General features: G+C 43.9%; 4 protein-coding genes across 4 annotated transcripts; 3 read left to right on the forward strand and 1 right to left on the reverse strand.

The window, feature by feature from the left end:
• The first annotated feature begins 709 nt into the window (after positions 1-709).
• LOC128724494 (uncharacterized) lies at positions 710-1,806 on the forward strand. The gene is made up of 4 exons (XM_053818219.1): positions 710-845; positions 955-1,091; positions 1,363-1,416; positions 1,488-1,806. The coding sequence occupies exons 1-4, from the start codon at positions 710-712 to the stop codon at positions 1,740-1,742; spliced, it is 582 nt and encodes a 193-aa protein (XP_053674194.1). The 3' UTR covers positions 1,743-1,806.
• A 3,316-nt stretch (positions 1,807-5,122) lies between these two features.
• Positions 5,123-6,630, forward strand: LOC128726173 (uncharacterized). The gene is made up of 6 exons (XM_053819964.1): positions 5,123-5,188; positions 5,270-5,643; positions 5,718-5,894; positions 5,963-6,112; positions 6,203-6,466; positions 6,528-6,630. Exons 1-6 carry the CDS (start codon positions 5,123-5,125, stop codon positions 6,628-6,630), a joined length of 1,134 nt encoding a protein of 377 aa, XP_053675939.1.
• Positions 6,631-11,220: 4,590 nt separating this feature from the next.
• Positions 11,221-14,038, forward strand: LOC128726763 (endoplasmic reticulum metallopeptidase 1-like). Its single transcript, XM_053820589.1, has 4 exons — positions 11,221-11,355; positions 11,444-12,724; positions 12,787-13,290; positions 13,361-14,038. Exons 1-4 carry the CDS (start codon positions 11,221-11,223, stop codon positions 14,036-14,038), a joined length of 2,598 nt encoding a protein of 865 aa, XP_053676564.1.
• A 766-nt stretch (positions 14,039-14,804) lies between these two features.
• On the reverse strand, positions 14,805-17,745 carry LOC128724495 (endoplasmic reticulum metallopeptidase 1-like). Its single transcript, XM_053818220.1, has 5 exons — positions 17,708-17,745; positions 16,875-17,634; positions 16,121-16,780; positions 15,560-16,063; positions 14,805-15,482 (listed from the first exon to the last, which is right to left on the reverse strand). The coding sequence occupies exons 1-5, from the start codon at positions 17,743-17,745 to the stop codon at positions 14,805-14,807; spliced, it is 2,640 nt and encodes an 879-aa protein (XP_053674195.1).
• Between the last annotated feature and the right edge of the window lie 166 nt (positions 17,746-17,911).

Below are 17,911 nucleotides of genomic sequence, written 5' to 3' on the forward strand. Positions count from 1 at the left end.
AACTATGGCATCGAAGTAGTAGTAAAATCAAAGCATGCTTGGGTGGTTGTAAATTGTCTATAAAATTCAGGTAATCAATTCATCGTTTAATTGCGTCATTTTTGAGCCCCCTGTCGGTTGTATTGGATATATCAACTAGGATACCAACTCGCAACAACGACATTTAACCCTAACCGTCAACCGATGCTACCGGAGCTACCACGAAGGAAAAGCTTATCTCTCCACGAACTAGAGGGGAAAAAATTAATTTCCACTGAGTGCACTGAAGCCACCGTTTCCGTCAGGGTAAGAGACACGTGAACACAAGTAGTTTACCGATGCTATCAGTGACAAATAGATAACTTTGCCTGTCTTGCTGTATTTCTTCATTGGAGTGATTTTTTCTTCCTGTTATTGGTACGGTTATATCTTATCACCAGTATCTATAACTTTCTACGTTGATGTTTACTGGAATGCATCGCGGTTCAAAGCTATAAGTGTACTTGAAACACGTTGTACCTCCATACAATTTCGTGATATTGTGTGGCATTCAGTAGTACATTTATGTTACGCACTGTACAATGTGTTGTACTCGAGCGTTTGAATTGATAGTTTCCTTGCTTCCCGGCGTGATAGTAGCTTACGGACAGGCACCGGATGCAACAGTTTGTTTCATTCGAAAGGTTTAGGACATATGTATAACAAATCTTAAGTGGTAAAATCAATAAGGATGCTAAATTGTTGCAGTGGTAGTGTAGGACGAGTTTCGTTATCAAACAAGAAAGTGATTCCAGTTATCGATAAATATGTTCTGCTCCTTCCTTTCTTTTTAATATTGATACAATTGAACACCAAACAAGTTGAAGGTATAAAGATGTGCGATGATTTTTTAAATGTGCTTCATACAAATTGTGCTTATTAGATATTGTTAAAAAAGAAATAATTTTGATATATATTCTCTCTTTGCAATATTAGCGTTACGTTGTTATGCATGTGGTTTAACGCAAAGCTCCGGAGATGTTCGATGCGTTACAGAACCACAAAGTGTCGAGGGACAAAGTGTCGTTACTTGCTCCCGGAAATACTGCACCATCACCAGGCAAGAGTTGGTGGTAAGAATAATACCATGCTTATCATTTTTTTATTTTATGTTTAAAAGCAATCGAACTATAGACCTGTTTTGTGTGACCAACCCTTTCTTAATGAGTACTCCAATCTTGATCAATGTGATTCCCTAACCACTTGAGAGCGTTTAAGTATGATTTAAGCGCACTATACCACTTTCAAACAAATAAACCCTATACGCGTCGCAGTTTTTTGCTGATACTGCTGTTATGATACATGTGTCCGGCACATTAGCTCTAATTTTGTTATCTATTCCAGGATCCACCCGGAAAGTTAGTTACCTTCTTGAGAGGATGTGAAGAGAATCCCTTGGTAGATATATAGCTACATTTAGCAAATCTCATGCATTACGCAATATTCACGCGTTTCTCCCATTCGCATAGTATCTCGACGAAGTCATCGAAGATCCCACCTTCATCACCTACTACCGATCGTGCACTACGGATTTGTGCAATGATGGAGATGCCTTAGGCTCATCGGGTTCCGCCCTGACCGGCTTGAATGAGGGAGCGTCGGATAATCTACTCGTGCCGGGTTTGCCCGGCAGTGGTGCTGGCACGATGGCGATAGCATCTCCATTACTACTGATCATTAAAATCACATCACAGTTGCTTTCGACGGCACGCAACTTCGCGTAGATGTCCTTTTTTACCTCTAGAACAGATAATATAATGTCTCAAAAATGGTATCAAAAGAAGTAAATGCACGTTTAATATTCATAATCTATTTCTCTTCAAGCGAGCTCCTGTTTAATATATTCATTACACACCTATACGCCAGCATATACTTGGGCAGTGTATAAGCCGTAAAGTAGCAATTAATTCCGCAAGACTGAGGTGCTACAAATCAGTCAAATATGCAAGTAGCATAAGTGATTTAACAACAACTTCTTACAAATAAGCCAACTCAAATGTACAAATCTACAATGTTGTGTAAATCTACAAATGTACTTTTGTTCAGCAGAAGCAAGAATAATCTAGAAACGAAATTATCGTTCCGCGACACGCTACTACAACAATTTTGCCCATCATGTACCAAAAGTGTTCAACAAACTGTTTAGAAAGAGAACCCGAATGCTGTTATACAGGTTGATTAACAGGTATCTTGGGAGCCAGTTCCAGATAGCTCTTCTTCTGCTATTCTTATAGAAGCAGCTAGAAAAGAAAGATAAAATTCGTCAATGTGGGCAGAACGGAAAAACGCCTAACAAAGGCAAAAGTAAATGTGCTACTGCCACGCACGCTAAGGTGCTTAATTCTTCTTAGCTAGGTATTCGAATTCCCTCGATCAGAACATACAAAAAAATGCAAGAAACTTATAACTACATATTTTTGCAGCATTTTAACGAATTTCTACACTCAGTCTCTGCAACGACGTAATACTTTACATGATATTACAAGCCTAATAAAACATCTTATTGCATTGAAAGATTTAAGAGGTACATCTTCAACGAACATTTGATTAGTTTATAAATTAGTAAAATAAAATCGAAGAAATAGACTGGTACAATGTATGAATAAAAGTAAAAATAAAAAATATTACGTTCTCTCGCTTCGTTCAACAAACACATCATCCCACAGCTTATATCAAGGTAAGCGAATTTCCTTCTGCTTGATCTAATGAGCCTATTTTCCTGGCAAAAGCAGCCCCATCACTTCAGCTAGAACAGCCTATGGGCGAACATCGCTGGGGGTGAACATCCCTATTTTCCGCTTCATCAAATTACACTCGTTCCCTCCATCCATCGCAATGTTCGCTACGGAAGTTTTTCTCGTCGGTGTGATATGCTTCCGGGATCGGTTCGGAAGCCAAGTAACAACGCTCTATCTTCACTCGTTCCAGTGGTTAATCCTTAAACGGATGGATTCACTTATCGTTCCATGTGTCATTTATATTTCCTACCATAGGCGAAATGTTTCGGCACGTTCAGTGCACCTTTGATCCATTCAAAAAAAGCCAATGAAATGAACACGATTCAATTCGCGTCAATAGCGAGCCAAGTGCTGTCGAACGTCTTCGACAGCGAGTTTGGTAGAGTATCTATCATGAAACCGTGAACCCGTGGAGGTGTTTAAGTGAAGGCACAAATGGCGTAAATGGTTTTGCGCCCATTCATCTACTCGTGGACTCCATCCATCGTGTATCCCATAAATAACGCGGTAGCAATAAAACGTAATATTATTTCCAACCCCGCAGCGTTAAGTTCATTAAAAGTCATGACCGGAACTGATAGATATATGATCTAGCCAACCAAACTATAAAAAAACGCATAGGTACTCATATAAAGGGAATAGATTAGTTTCTTTAGCATTTTTTGATAAGAGTTATGGGCATTGCAACAAACCTTGTAATTCTAATAGTGTACGAGAATCAATACACGCGACAAAAGGATTTAAATAGCCATCTAATACACTTCTCGCCCTAAATCTGTTTCAAAATCCCATCAAATTCCCATGTAACACCCATTATATACAAGCATTATACCCGTATATTATCCATTCAACAGATCGATTGTTTGATTTATTGACTTGTATGATAAATTCTATCAAAATTGTCAAAATTAATCATAATGAATTTTAAAAGAAAGATAGCTGACCTTGCAACACATTTTTAGTATTTGATGTAATACAGACGATTATCAGACAATGTTTATTGTAATAGTTTATTTAAGCGCAAAAAAAATCGACAAGAATTAAAGAGAAAATTACTTTGCAAACAGAATATCGATAAGACATTATATATTGCATAATATAAAATATATTAAATCGAGTTTGCATTTGTAGCTGTTTAGTTATTGTAAAGCATATTAATATATTTCGAGAATTTAAAATTATGTATACAAACTACTTCAGGTGACATAACATGAGGCACCATTGAATTCTCCGTTTGATAAATACCGTTATCGGCTCCGTTAGGAACAGTTGATTGATTTCATCAAATTCATTCGAGCGCAAACTTACCTTCTAGATGGCGTGAATAATTGCTATAGTTTCCTATGATCTGAAGATTTTCACTCATAGCCCTATCATAAGCAGAGATGCCCTGATACATGTTTGCAGGTATTCTTCCCTGAACAGCCTTCCAGCATAAACTGATCGGGATTATATTTTGGAAAAAGGTACGGTATAATCCGAAAGGAGGCACAAGAGGAAGTTTCTGCACATTATATCGATAAAAATACTTTCAACGATTATGGTGACGCCAGTCTTCTTCGCTCATAAAAGACTGGATTTCAATCTCTTCAAGTAAAATCACAGTTCACACAAAATGCCTACATATAAAGCGCACTCGGCTTAAAAGCAGCATAACGAGGCTAACACAACACCAAATCCTGTGAAATAAACTGATTTCACTTGGTTTCCACGCAGCATGTATTCTATAAGACACCGACTAAATAACTATTTCTATTGAAAGTCGAAAAAGAGAGGTTATGTTTCCGATTGCGTGGGATTTCACTCTGCGCTCCTATATCCGAGGCAGCTTTATTTTCCTTGCCAAAACGAGGAAGACGACTTAAGATAAGAAACTTATCGATACTAGCTTATTTAATTCGTATAAATGATCTCACGTAAAATACACGCGGTTTTACAAAACACTGGTTTGATGATGCCGGGAATTCACCGTTATAAGTGTTGCGTTTAGAATAAATTCTTTTGCCTCTTCGCGGAAGCACCTACTCTGCAACAAGTAAATGTCAATGGCGTAGCTACGAACCGTCAAATGGTGGTATACTGTCAATTGGCAAATCTTATATATCTAAACCTTTTCGCCCGTTTTTGGAACAGTGACAAAAAACCGTACCGCGAATATAATCATGTATTCCATGATTTTCCAGAATACTTGATGCAACACATAGTCGTTGGATAGTGTTCGGATGGTAAAGTAGCTTGAGCAAGTGGCTTGGCCTCATTACGTAAATTTCTTTAATGTGAAGATAGTAACGATTTTGGATGTGATTATATCAGAAAAGTGATTCAATTATTTGCCTACATTATTCGTTTAACAAGGACAAGGCGAAATGTCTAACTCAAATGATAAGGGGCAAGTTGCTGGGGATGGTCCGGAGACCCGTACGAAAACAAAGGTAATGTTACTGTTAGTTTTCTGATATTCGAATAGCAAATTTCGTTTGTTATAAAAACCTATGTGTTCTTTTCATCAAAAGCTCAATATAGCTGCTAAACCTTTCTCACTGCATTCAAATCGAGCTCATGCGAGTCCCTCATGCCTGCAAGGTGACAGTAATGCAGCTCAAAATGGAAGCAAAATCCAAGAAATTGCATATATTGGCCCAACGCATCTTCCTGTCAACACACGTGTATGGAACTCCATTTCTTCCTACTCGCTGGATGAAATTGGTCATACCATTCCGCCAGCTAGAAACACACAGAGTCAGATTGCTAACGCATATCCATCGATAATGGGAAGTTATGCAAAACCCTTATTTCAACATCAATCGAACCTGACCGCTCAATTGCCTTTCGGGCCTTTTTTGCTTGACAATGGTGTAATGCAGATGCACTTACGCGAGTCTATCAGGTTAGTATCTAAAAAATAAACACCGTAGGTCATTAAAAAGAAATTTTTAAAGGATTTGTTTTTTTTTGTTCCAGAGTATATATGACGGTGGACGGTTCTGTGAAGGTTGTTAATGGCAACCATAATATTGCAATTGCCGTTTCAAGTGATACGACAGCTACTTCGATGCACCATCCAAATGGTATCGTTTTCCAAAATGGGTCACGGGTGGACATCGCTGCTGTTGACGCAAGACGCCAGTATCCGCACATGTAATTGGAACAAAAAATTCCAATAATCCTTGTCGTAAGCTCTTTTTCTTTATAAATACTTTTTACAGTCGATTTGCAAAAATGTGGCAAAAGGGCATTAGCTTGACCAGTGCGGGATGTCCCTTGATATATCTTGTTGATGCTGCTGGCACCAGAACAACGTCGGATATGATTAGTATGGATATGGAGGCAGATTACGTGAACCAAGTTTTCTTCAAGTATGTTCTTGAATAGTTTGTACTTATTATTTGTTGATTTATAACATATTTGGTTTTACTAACTTTTCCTTTCATTTCCTATCGTTCAAGTGGAGTGGTATTAGCTTCTCCCAATTATGCCGAGCAATGGCAAACAATACACAGTTCCAGCTATCAATTCGGGCAAGAGGGAAGTCTACAGTTTCAAGTGAATGGTTTTCGAATCTCACAAGGAGCCGATGGATTGGTAAAAATATATCGCCCCAACAACCGTTGTTCAATTCGAACTAGTCCTACCAACGGATGTGCAACGGTCACTACCAATTTTATCCATTGCACAGCTTCTCTGGGCACATCTTCGCATCTGTTTGTTCGGTAAACTTAATCAATATGTACATTTCTGATTTCTATACTAACATTGTTGTATATTTAACAGGCGTGAAGAAAGGCGTATACACTTTGACGGTGCTACATTTATCGTGCGTAATGCTGGACACTCTGCTGGCTTTGATGAGTTTAATCGATTGCGCGTCTACTGAAGTGTGCATTTCTCTCAGAATAACTTTATTTATTTTGTGTGAAAAGCTGCCAGAAGCAAAGTGAAGCTAGTGATAACTACTGTACAACTGCTTATGCATTCTGATGTATTCCAACCTCGATAGCTCAATGTTTGAATCAGTGATTGTAAGGGTAGCATAATAAAATTCCTTTGAACTAACCAAAACAACCAGATTAATGTTAATATTTAAAATTCCGTATGATTCATAGCTAAAACTAATACAGCATGTAACGCTTCCATATACGGTTCTTATATTTATATACCATTACTCATTTCATGTTGCTACTTACATGATCAGAACTGGAAGGGTTAGGGAGTGGGCCCGATCTGCGAAGACGGGCTAGGGCACTCCTGAGACCTTCCGTACTGTTATATTTTGCCGCCCGTTCAAAAATATAGCACCCGCACAGGAGCAGTTTGAAAGTTTAACAACACTTTTCGTTGCCACGTTTGGCGATGTTGTAATCGATGTTGGCCGCTGGAATACTTTGCCTGTATGGCAGAGTGGCCAATTAGATCTTGTTTAGTGAACGTTGTGAATAGCCCCGTGTCAGGCTTTGTACTCTTCTGCACTATCGCACACAACTGTGAACACTATTGCTGGGCGAGTTAGAAAGCACTTCGGATTGATGACTTCTTTTCATTAACTTTCACACTGAATTGCATGACTCTCCTGGCTCCGACCTCTCACGAAATGGCACTTGCTGCATAATATTTGCTTCCTCATGCTGCAAAATAATTAATCTAACAACATTCTTGTTATAATGAGGTATGAGGCAAAAAATGTGATAAAATAATGAACATTCAAATTTCCACATTTCCAATCTGAGCACAATTATAAACTTAAATCAAGAGAAATGTTAATATTGTAGGATGCAATATACCAAATCAATGAATGCGTTGTATAGTGCGAAAATATTGCCTTTCCCAGCAAACAACTACCAGCTAGTACAAATGCATAGCGTCAGGAAATCCGCTTTGTAAGAAAATGTACATGCATGGTATAATTCTACGAAATACGTGTCTTGAGGTAAGTGCAACAGCAGGAAGCAAAAAAGTGATTAATGGATTTCCTGCCTCCTTGTCCTAAATACAGACCATTCGGTTGATTTGTGGGTGAAGCGTGATCCTTGTCCTACTTTTGATTTAATCGATCAAACAGTTTAGTAACCGAAAAATTTAACAAATTAAAAATGTTACCATATGTAAAATGCTTTTTGTAGTTTGAATATGATAGTGTTTTTAGCTGCTTGCTGCTTTATGTGCTTCCATATTGAACTGAACATTACTATCGGGTTTATAACACTTCCAAACATTCAATATATTTCTCATCATGGAATATTATCTTTGGATTACATGGAACAAAATAACAAATAACATTTACATAACTTCCTTGTAATCTAATTTTTCATTTACTTTCACTTTAAACTTTACTACTTTCATTTTAAAATCTTTTATTTATTGTCATGATCCGCAAAGTGAATTTCAGTTATACATATGTTGCATTAAAATTTTTAGATAATTGCTTTATCCTCACCAACTTTTAGCAATCTGTAGGGCACATTCAAACCGGTACTCAACGTAAGCTAAAATGTATACCCATTATTGAGCACCTACATCAATGGTAGTACCTACAAAGTAGGACTTTTTCAATCAGCCAACCTCGCATCCTTAGTCAATGTTTTCGGTTACAGACTTTGGGATCCAGGCTCATTGCTTACCTTTATGCGAACCACTAGAGAATCAAAAGGTCAACCGGAGAAGGCTGGCCTTCGTTTCCACCGACTGGAAAACCTAAACAGGATTTGTGGGGCTTTATTTTGGCGTCTTTGTAAACTTTGATTGGAATCGCATGGCAAAAAAAATCTGTTTTAATAAACAATCATTCTGCGTCTTATTTAACGGTCATAAAGAAAATAAAACCAAGTAAACTACTAGCTTTGTGATAGTATAATCAAAATTTATGCCGTAAGTAATGATGTTAGCCAAAGCGATGATTTTGTTCATGATTATTAATGTAAATAAAAAGTGAATCTGAATCTGAGGTTTAGAAAAAAAAACATTGATAATTTAGTGCAATAATCGCGATGATGAATTTCTCCAATTTTCCCAGAGCGTTTTTGCAACAAAACTGCGGAACCACCGTTCCAATGGGGTAAATAATCTACTTCTTCCATGTCATCGTCATATACCACCACCATTTTCCAGCTTGCCAACCAGCGTGGCAGAGTAGAGCACATAAAACTACAACACACGATGGCCCGGAAAGGTAAAATCCAATCCTTTTCCACTCACTTCGGGAGCCGGAAATTAAAGTTCGTTCCTCTCACTACTGCGACCTTGGCTTTGCTGGATGATTGGTCCGAAACGGATGTTCTTCCGCGTTTGGGCCTACATACAATTGCGCTCTTTAATAAACACACTTCTTTAATCCACACACACCCACACACACGAGCACGTACAAATGGCATCAACTCCGGTTGCTACGACCGTCTATTGTTGAATTGAAGCTAGAACCATCTCTATTCCTTGTTGCACATCCCCAGTAGGCCAAACGAACCACGCGCCCTAGAGATGATTCAATAATCAATATCAAGTGCGAAGACGTTCACGAAGAGTTAGCCCTCCAGCCGTCCGGTTGCTAGCTATTACACCGGCCCTCTTCACTCCTGCCTTCGTGCACTACATTATTGAATGCGTTCCAAACATAACGTGTGGACTTGGTGGAACACCTTGCGGAGGACGACCTCGTTGTCATCAACTAGCCCGTGGACTGGTTTTACGCTTTCGTCCTCTTCTCCTTCCACGTTTAATAGGAGACAGATCACTTGACTGCGCTCCGGTTCCAGGTGGGTTCCAGGCTACACGTATCCGGAGCAATGACCAGAAAACACCCCGCGAGTTACGAGTTAAAGAAGCGGCGGTAACGCTTTTCCTATCACCCCGATGTTATCGCAAAGTCGAGTCGCACCACATACCATCATCAGGAAAAACAGTGCGGACTCGACCATCCGCGGTACCGTGGACACGGCGAACACACAAGATTATCGATTGACACAAACACAACGCTCAAAGGCACAGGCCCACGGCACAGGACGCTGCTATCAGTGTATCCCGGTACCGAATCTCCGCAACAACCCGTAAGGAACGTGTGTTACAGAGAAGCCATTAGAACGGAACGGTAGCGCGAACCGCGCGAGATGCAGCTTTTGACGCGCTCGCGAAAATATAAGGCCGCTATGCCCGAAGAAAAGCAAACTTTGCCGACCACCTGCACCGCTTTTCCTTCCTTAAGGCTTTCTTCCCTTCGTGCGCCTAGTGCTTCAGCTTCTCGTGGAACGCCTCTGCGACACACAACACTTTTGTGGACAACACTCTAAACACGCTACACACACCATGTGCCATGCCCCTGACCCGTTTTTATCTCTTTTTTATCTCATCAAGGGGGGAGGTGGGGGCGGGGGTGAAAAGGCAGACAGACAAAGCACGAGGGAGGAAGAGAAGAAGAAGAGAAAAATAAAAGCACACACACACTCAATTCCTTCTATTCCCGCATATTACGGGCGCGGCGCATTCGCGTACGTACCACCCACGGTGACGGTTCGATGGAAACTGAAGCTTTTTCGTCCTTAGTGGACCAAAAATATTTTCATTCGCGCTTGGCGTGACCGGAAATCCCGACTGCGTAGCGCACGGCAGCAGCTTTCAATGCGGGCTCGAATCGCGAGAGTGAGAGCCATACTCGAGAGAGCCTACAGCGCGATACAATCCTGTCGCAATGAAAAGCTCTCTGTAGGAAGGAAATCACGTGAAAACTGCGAGAGAGAGAAATGAGCGGGAGTAACAATCAAAAAAAGGCCAACACACTCACGCACGCAGATGGTAGAGAAAAGTTTGTGTGGGTGGGGGAGGTCACGATTTCCGCGAGCACGATGATAAGCAAAAGAGAGCCCCAGTGAATGCCACGTGAGGGGTGTTAAATACATTCTCTGTTTATGTGCCGAACCCGGAGCGAGGGCGTTTAGCGAAGGAAGTTTAGAGCAAGACAAAAAAAAAGGAATAAAAAGAAGCAGCAAACAAGGATAATCGCTCACAATTCAAGCTCGCGTTCTCGCGAATCTCTAGCCTCGCGATTTCGGCGGAGATTTAAATTATAAACAATGTGCCAAGCGCGTTTTGGTTCTCCCGCACAAAGATGGAACAAAAGCTCACCCCACACGGTTCCGCCTTATCTCGGGGCACCTGCCGCCCGTATGTTTATCGCGCTCGCGCCGACGGGAACTTATCAACCCCGATTGCCAAATTGGGGGGGAGGAATGGCTTAAAATATATTACGATAAGCGAGCTATTGCGACCCTTCGTTCGTCATAGATGAATCGTTGTGTTCCTTTTTTTTTTGTGTGGTGTTCTTCTCTCGTATGTGTTTATTTTCCTGTGTGTTCCCACGAGTTAACGATAACGCGTTGTTCCAGACGAGGTTGCAAAGCACGAGTTGGCTTAGTTTTATTCCACCCCTCTGCATGGGTCAGTGTCTCCTCGTCAGTGGAACATCGACATTTGTCCCCCCAGCATGAAGCTACTACGGTTCGTCTTCACGTGGGAGCTGCTGTGGTGCGTTCTGGCTCCAGCGATTGGTATCGGTGTGTACTTCCTTTCCTACTGGAACTGGACCACTCTACCGGACGGGGTCACACTGAACGATGCTGTAGGTATTAATTCTGCCACTCGAAATTGGACGCCTTTTTGGTCACCCGAAAGTCACTAAAATTATGCGCCCTCTGGCGGTGTTGCAGACAAGCTCCGCGGACCGTCGATTCGTTGCGGAAAGAGCTTTACGCGATCTGGCGGAACTCACCAGCCAAGGACCACGCGTTGCCGGAAGTGAAACAAACGAACGGTTCGCCGTCAATCTGCTGCTGAGCTCCGTCGAACAGATCGCACGCCAAGCACATCCGGACTTTAACGTTACCTACGAAGTTCAGCGTGTCAGTGGCAGCTACTTCCTCGAGTATGACGATTATCCCATCACTAGCTACTACCGGAACGTGCAGAACGTCGTGGTTTCGGTCACACGGAAAGACACCTTCAGTGGCAAGTACCTGCTGGTGAATGCGCACTTCGACAGTGCCGTTTCAAGTCCTGGTGCCGGTGATGACGGCACGATGGTGGTCGTGATGTTGGAAATTCTTCGTCAACTAACCACCCAAAATGGCGACCCAGCAGCACCGATGCAACACGGTGTGATATTCCTGTTCAATGGGTGCGAAGAGAACACCATGCAGGGAGTGCACGGTTTCATTCGAGGACATCCGTTGGCCCAACATGTGGCCACCTTCATCAACCTAGACGTGGCCGCTAATGGAGGGCGTGAGATCATGTTCCAATCTGGCCCACATTATCCGTTCCTCATGGCGTACTATCGTGATCACGTGCGACGACCCTACGCCAACACGCTGGGTGAGGAAGTCTTCCAGATGGGGTTGGTGCCGTCCTTTACGGACTACGAAACGCTCTCCGAGCAGGGCGGTTGGCCAGGGATGGATTTTGCGCTGTCTTCTTACGGATATCTCTACCACACGGCGCTGGATGCGTTGGAAACGATATCCACCAGCACGTTGCAGCACATCGGAGACAACCTGCTGGGGCTTGTGAGCGCTTTAAGCAATGCTCCTGAGCTTCACAATATAGCGGAACACCGGGAAGGATCGGCCGTTTTCTTCGACTTCATGCACCTGTTTCTGGTGTACTACACGGACACGGTCGCGTTGATCATCAACATCCTGCTGGGTGTGCTCTCGGTGGCACTTATTGCGGGTACGATCTACATGACCTCGCGCAAAGAAGACGCCGTCGGTACTAACGTTCTGTTTGAGGCTGGCGCGAGCCTTATCGTGCAGACACTCTCGATCGTCCTGGGCGCTGGCTGCTCCGTGCTGGTGGCGATAATTTTTGATGCCTGTGATCGATCGCTAAGTTGGTTCACGTCCACCTGGCTGCTGTTTGGGTTGTACTTTGTGCCGTGCATCGGAGGTCTCTGTTTGGGGCCGTTTTTGTACGTTCACTTTCGCAAAATTGTAAGTTTTGAGCAAATCAAGAAAGGATCTCCTTGTAAATCGGGTCTTTTTTTTGCCGCCAGCCCTTCCTGCACGATCAAGGACGAGTGATCTTCTTCCTGCATGCGCAACACTTCATATACGCAGTACTGTTGATCACCTTAACGGCGGGAGGCATTCGATCGGCATTCCTACTGCTCTTCCCGATCATCTTCTACTCCGCCACAACGATCGTCAACATGATCCTGCAGTTTCGGTTGAACGTGTGGATTTATGTGCACTTAGCCGGTCAGTTGGTGCCACTGTTTTACTTCTGCTCCCTCACAGCCACCCTGTTTTCGGTGTTTATTCCAATGACGGGCCGTAGCGATAATCGTTCGAATCCGGATCTACAAATGGCGCTGTTTTCTGCGCTTCTCACCTTGCTGTTGGTTGGGTTTTTGACACCGTTCGTGGTGATGTTTCGACGCAAGGTGTACGTGTTTGGGACCATTCTGGTAATGTTCCTCGTTACTGCAATCGTAGCAGCTACGCCGCATGGTTTCCCGTTTCGAGCGGAAACATCCCCGCAAAGGTATTTCATATTCGTGAGTAGACGCTTCCTGAGCTCACCAACGTCACCGGTTTTATGCTGTTTAACCTGTCATTCTTCCACAGCACCACCAGCGAAACTTTTACTGGCCAAACAGCACGCTACGGAGCAGCAGCTCGATCTTTTATCTGCACCCTCAAGATCGCCAAACGCCCCGACTACTACAATCGGACGTGCCAGAGTGGTCCGATGCTCAGCAGCTCGGTGAGGAGTGTGATCGCGAGCTGTACTGTGGCATTCCGTTCTACATCAACCGTTACCATCGGCAGTCCGACTCGAGCTACTGGTTGCGGGCTCAGCAACCTCCAAACTTTCCCGAACCGGTTGAATTTCGGCTCGTTTCTCGGGAAAACCCCGCACCTGGACGGTACCGGATGTCCTTCAGTGTACGCGGTCCCAGTCACATGAGCCTGTACGTATCACCACGTGCCGGTCGAAAGCTCGTCGCGTGGAGCTTTAGCGATCGTATTCCACCGAGCGGGGAACGCTGGAACAACCAGGATGTGCACTTTGTGAACTTATTTTCGGGTGCATTGGAAAATGCTCCGCTTACGTTCTACCTCGAGGTGGAACAGTTCTCTCCCGATCAAGCTCAGGAGCATTTGCATCTGTCCGTTGTCGCGCAATACATGCACCATGGTGTGCAGCATCGTACGAACGAATTTCAGCAACTCCTCGACAAAATGCCCAAATATGCTCACACGGTGGCATACCCTGGGTATTTGGAGAGTTGGATTTTTTGATTAGCAATAAATCGAAAGGCACTGTTTTTTTTACAGCGAGTTCAAAGATTTCTTCTTTACACTAATAATAATTGGCTCGTGAAGAGCTGTTTATTGACTGCAGGGAAGGTGGTTTTGTTCACAAACAGTGGAGTCTCTTGCTAGTATGTCTGATCCGGTGGCTGACGTACGAAGTATCCCCAGGGAACGTGTTCGGTGTAGGGATCTGCTGGGCCACGGTAAACCCGAATATCTACGCGCTGTGAGATCGCCTTCGAGTGACGAGATGATCGTGGAGGTGCTGTTCTTCTACCGGACACTAACCTCCCGCATGTCGTCAGAAGAAGTACGATGGTCTGGAAAGGGCACAGAAACACACGGGCACAATTTGAGAAGCTTTTTAGCGAATTCCCTAAAATACATTACCGCTCACCAACAATCGAAGCAGAGCAACGTCCATGTTTCCAGCTGCAGTGGTTCAATGACAATAAGTCACACACTCGGGCGAGAGTGAAATTTAAAGAAATTCAGCCATCCGAAAGCATAGATAATGCCATTTTGTGGTGATGGAATGCACGCATGACTACACTCTACTAAGCCGGGGTTTCGGACTTCTCGGGATGGTTCTGCTTGAGTGGTTTCCGGTGAACATTGGGTTTACGTTATCTAATTTGCCCACCGAAAGTACTTTGAGAAAGCACAACTATGGACACCATGTTTAATCTCAAGCGTGAGCATGATTTGTTTTATTCACTCCCGTTTTTTTCATTACATCGGATGGTGTCGGTTAAAATATTTTACTGACGAGATACGTCGGATACGCAACGACATGTGCGTAATCAGGAAAGTGACTGATGAACGTTTGGAACTCGCTGGTACGATACTGCTCATGGTGCATGTACTGAGCCACCACATTCAGGTAAAAGCTCGAACCCACTTCCGATGGTTTGGTGGACGATCCCTGCACCGTCAGGTTGAACTCATACGGCCGATCGTCGATGCCGTGCACGTAGTTGATGTAGTGCACATCCTGCCCATTCCACGGAAGGCCACTTTTGGGAATTTCGTTGCTAAAGCTCCAAGCGATCAGCTTCACGCCCTGCACCGGTGACACGTAAAAGCTCATGTGATCTGTTCCTTTCACCAAAAAGCTAAACGTGGTCGTGTTGGAAGAACGATTTTCCTGAACACCGATGTGATCGAGACGTATTTGCTCTGGGACTTTGGGATCTAAGGCAGGCACCAACCACGAACGCTCCCGTTGACCGTGGTGTGAGTTCTGATAGAACGGAATGCCACAGTACAGCTCACGTTCGCACTCATCACGCAACTGTACGGCTCGTGCCATTTCAGGGACCTCATCCTTGATAAGATCCGGTGTATACTGATCCTGGGGATGAATGTAGTACCCGAACTCGGTTCGTCTAATGGTGCCGTTTAAATGATAAAATTCTCGACCCGTGTGCTATTAAAAAAAAGTTGACTTTGGTTAATTAGCGAAAGCACAAATTTCGGAGGTACAAATTCGCACGATATACTCACATAAACATAGTAACGCTGTGGTGTAGTGTGCGCTCGGAAGGGAAACCCTGCTGGCGTTACCATGACGATGATCGAGATCACGAAAAAAACGACAATCAGCGCAATGAACAGCTGTGCTTTACGAGCCAGCACTACCAGCGGCGTGAGAAAACCCACCCCCAGCAGTCCGATCAGCACTCCAAAAAGCGCTATCAGCAGCTCAGGATTTGCGCCAGCATTGCCTCGTCCTTGCATCGGTATGAAGGTGGCGAAGGCGGTGAGCGAAATCGAAATGAAGTACGCGATCGGTATGATTTGTCCGATCAAATGTACGACAATCCAGTAGAATGGTGCATGTCTAATCAGTACGTTCACCAACGTCGTTACAGTGTAGAACAGAACAGCCATCGTAAACAGGTAGCCTGATCGAATGCTCAACCCGGTAAGGACGATAACAATAAGCACGTACAGCATGCAGGTAGCGTGGAGCAGCAGTTGAACGCGTGTCTGCAACGGAAGATCATCCTGGGGAAGAGGCTTTGTTTAGGTTTCATTTCATGTTTCGTTTTGTGGTATGCTTACTTTTCGAACAAAGTGAACATACAAGACTGGACCGGTACACATCGCGATTAAAAACGGACAAACGTAGAGCCCAAATATTAACCACGTCTGTGTGAACCAGCTCATGGACGAGCCTACAGCGTTGAGAATTACCGCTAGTAAAAGAGATAGTCCTGCTCCTACGAGAATTGATAGGAAGATTACGCCCATATTGATCAGACCCTCCACTGACAGCTGTCGGATCGTTCCGTGCGTGCTACTGAGCACCTGCCAAAGAGACAAACCGATCGCGATCAACGCGATCACCGACAGGCCAACGTTAAGTAGGATCGAAGCCCACAACGGATAGTACACCAGGAACCAGTTGAGAAAGTCGAAAAACACCGCCTTGCTGCCTTCGTGCTCAGCAATGTCGTGAAGTTCCTCGGCGTCTGCCAACGCTCTAGTGAGAGCTAGTACGTTGTCGCCAGTGTGCTGGAGCGTTGCGTTCGGTATCGTATCGTAGGCGTCATACATCGTGTGATACAAATAGCCCCAGGTGCTGTGCGCAAAATCCATCCCAGGTTTCTGCCCAAACTTCGAGTACACGTAGTAATCCGTTTCCGAGGGAACTAGGTCTGCCTGGAAGAGTTCTTCCGCCATGGCCGTGCAGTAGGGATGCGGCACAAAATCACGATAATACTATTTAAATAAAATGCACAAAGCATGAACAATGTCACAAATTAAAGCACAAGGAAATGTGTAAGAACGAAAAGGGTGGATTAACGAAGCTTACTTCCATCAGAAACGAATACTTCGGGCCCGCCTGGAACATGATATCACGGCCTCCATTCGCGGCGACATCCATGTTGATGAACGTGCGTACCTTTTGGAACCACCGGTGATGGGTCACGAACGCATGAGATCCTTGCAGTGTATTCTCCTCGCATCCATTAAAAACAAACACAATCCCGTGGGCGAACGGACGAGGATGCTGCGAAAGCTTTCGCAGTACCTCCAGCATAATCACGCTCATCGTTCCATCGTCACCTGCTCCGGGACTTTGGGGGACGCTGTCAAAGTGTGAGCTAAGCATGAGGAAGTTCTTCGGTTCCACATCCCGTGCTGGTACGATACGCGCGATCACATTCTGAATTCCTTGGTACACGCTCGTTTGAGGGTACTTTTCGTAATCCAGAAACATGCTTCCGTACGCTTGCTGGATCTCCACCTCAACGTGGTGTGCGATGTTAGCACTTGCCGCGATTTCTTTGATTACACGATGCAAAAAACCGACGGTGATTACTTCGTTAGCATAGCTGCCGGCAACTCGCGGACCTACATTGCTCATTTCGAACAAATGCTGCTTTGCCAGCTCTGCCACGAAGCGATCCTCGTTTCTGGACTCATCCATTTGGCGCAGCGCCGTTGGCAATGCCTTCCAGTTCCAGTAGACGAGCAGGTACATGCCCATCACAATGGCGGTGAGACCCACGAACCACCAGGTTGAAATTGTACCATTATGCTTCGAGTGATTGCTATCTTCTGCCTCAGTTCTGTTGAAAAAATTGTTTAATAAAAGCTGCATCCGAAAAACGTCAGTGCATTAAAGTTCGATCGAAAACTTACGATTCCTCCGAACGGAATTCTGTCGGTCTTTCGGTCATGTCTGCATATAATGGAGTAAACAACGTAACTGATGCGTACCGCTTACGATTGTTGATAACCAGAACGGCATTAATCGTTATCAAATCTCTCGACCGCTTACGGGTCTTTGTGAAAAAGCAATCCATTCATATCAGAACCTAAATACGATGCGATAATGCGATTGCA

This window comes from Anopheles nili, chromosome 3 (genome assembly GCF_943737925.1).
Source record: "Anopheles nili chromosome 3, idAnoNiliSN_F5_01, whole genome shotgun sequence".
Taxonomy (NCBI): Eukaryota; Metazoa; Arthropoda; class Insecta; order Diptera; family Culicidae; genus Anopheles; species Anopheles nili.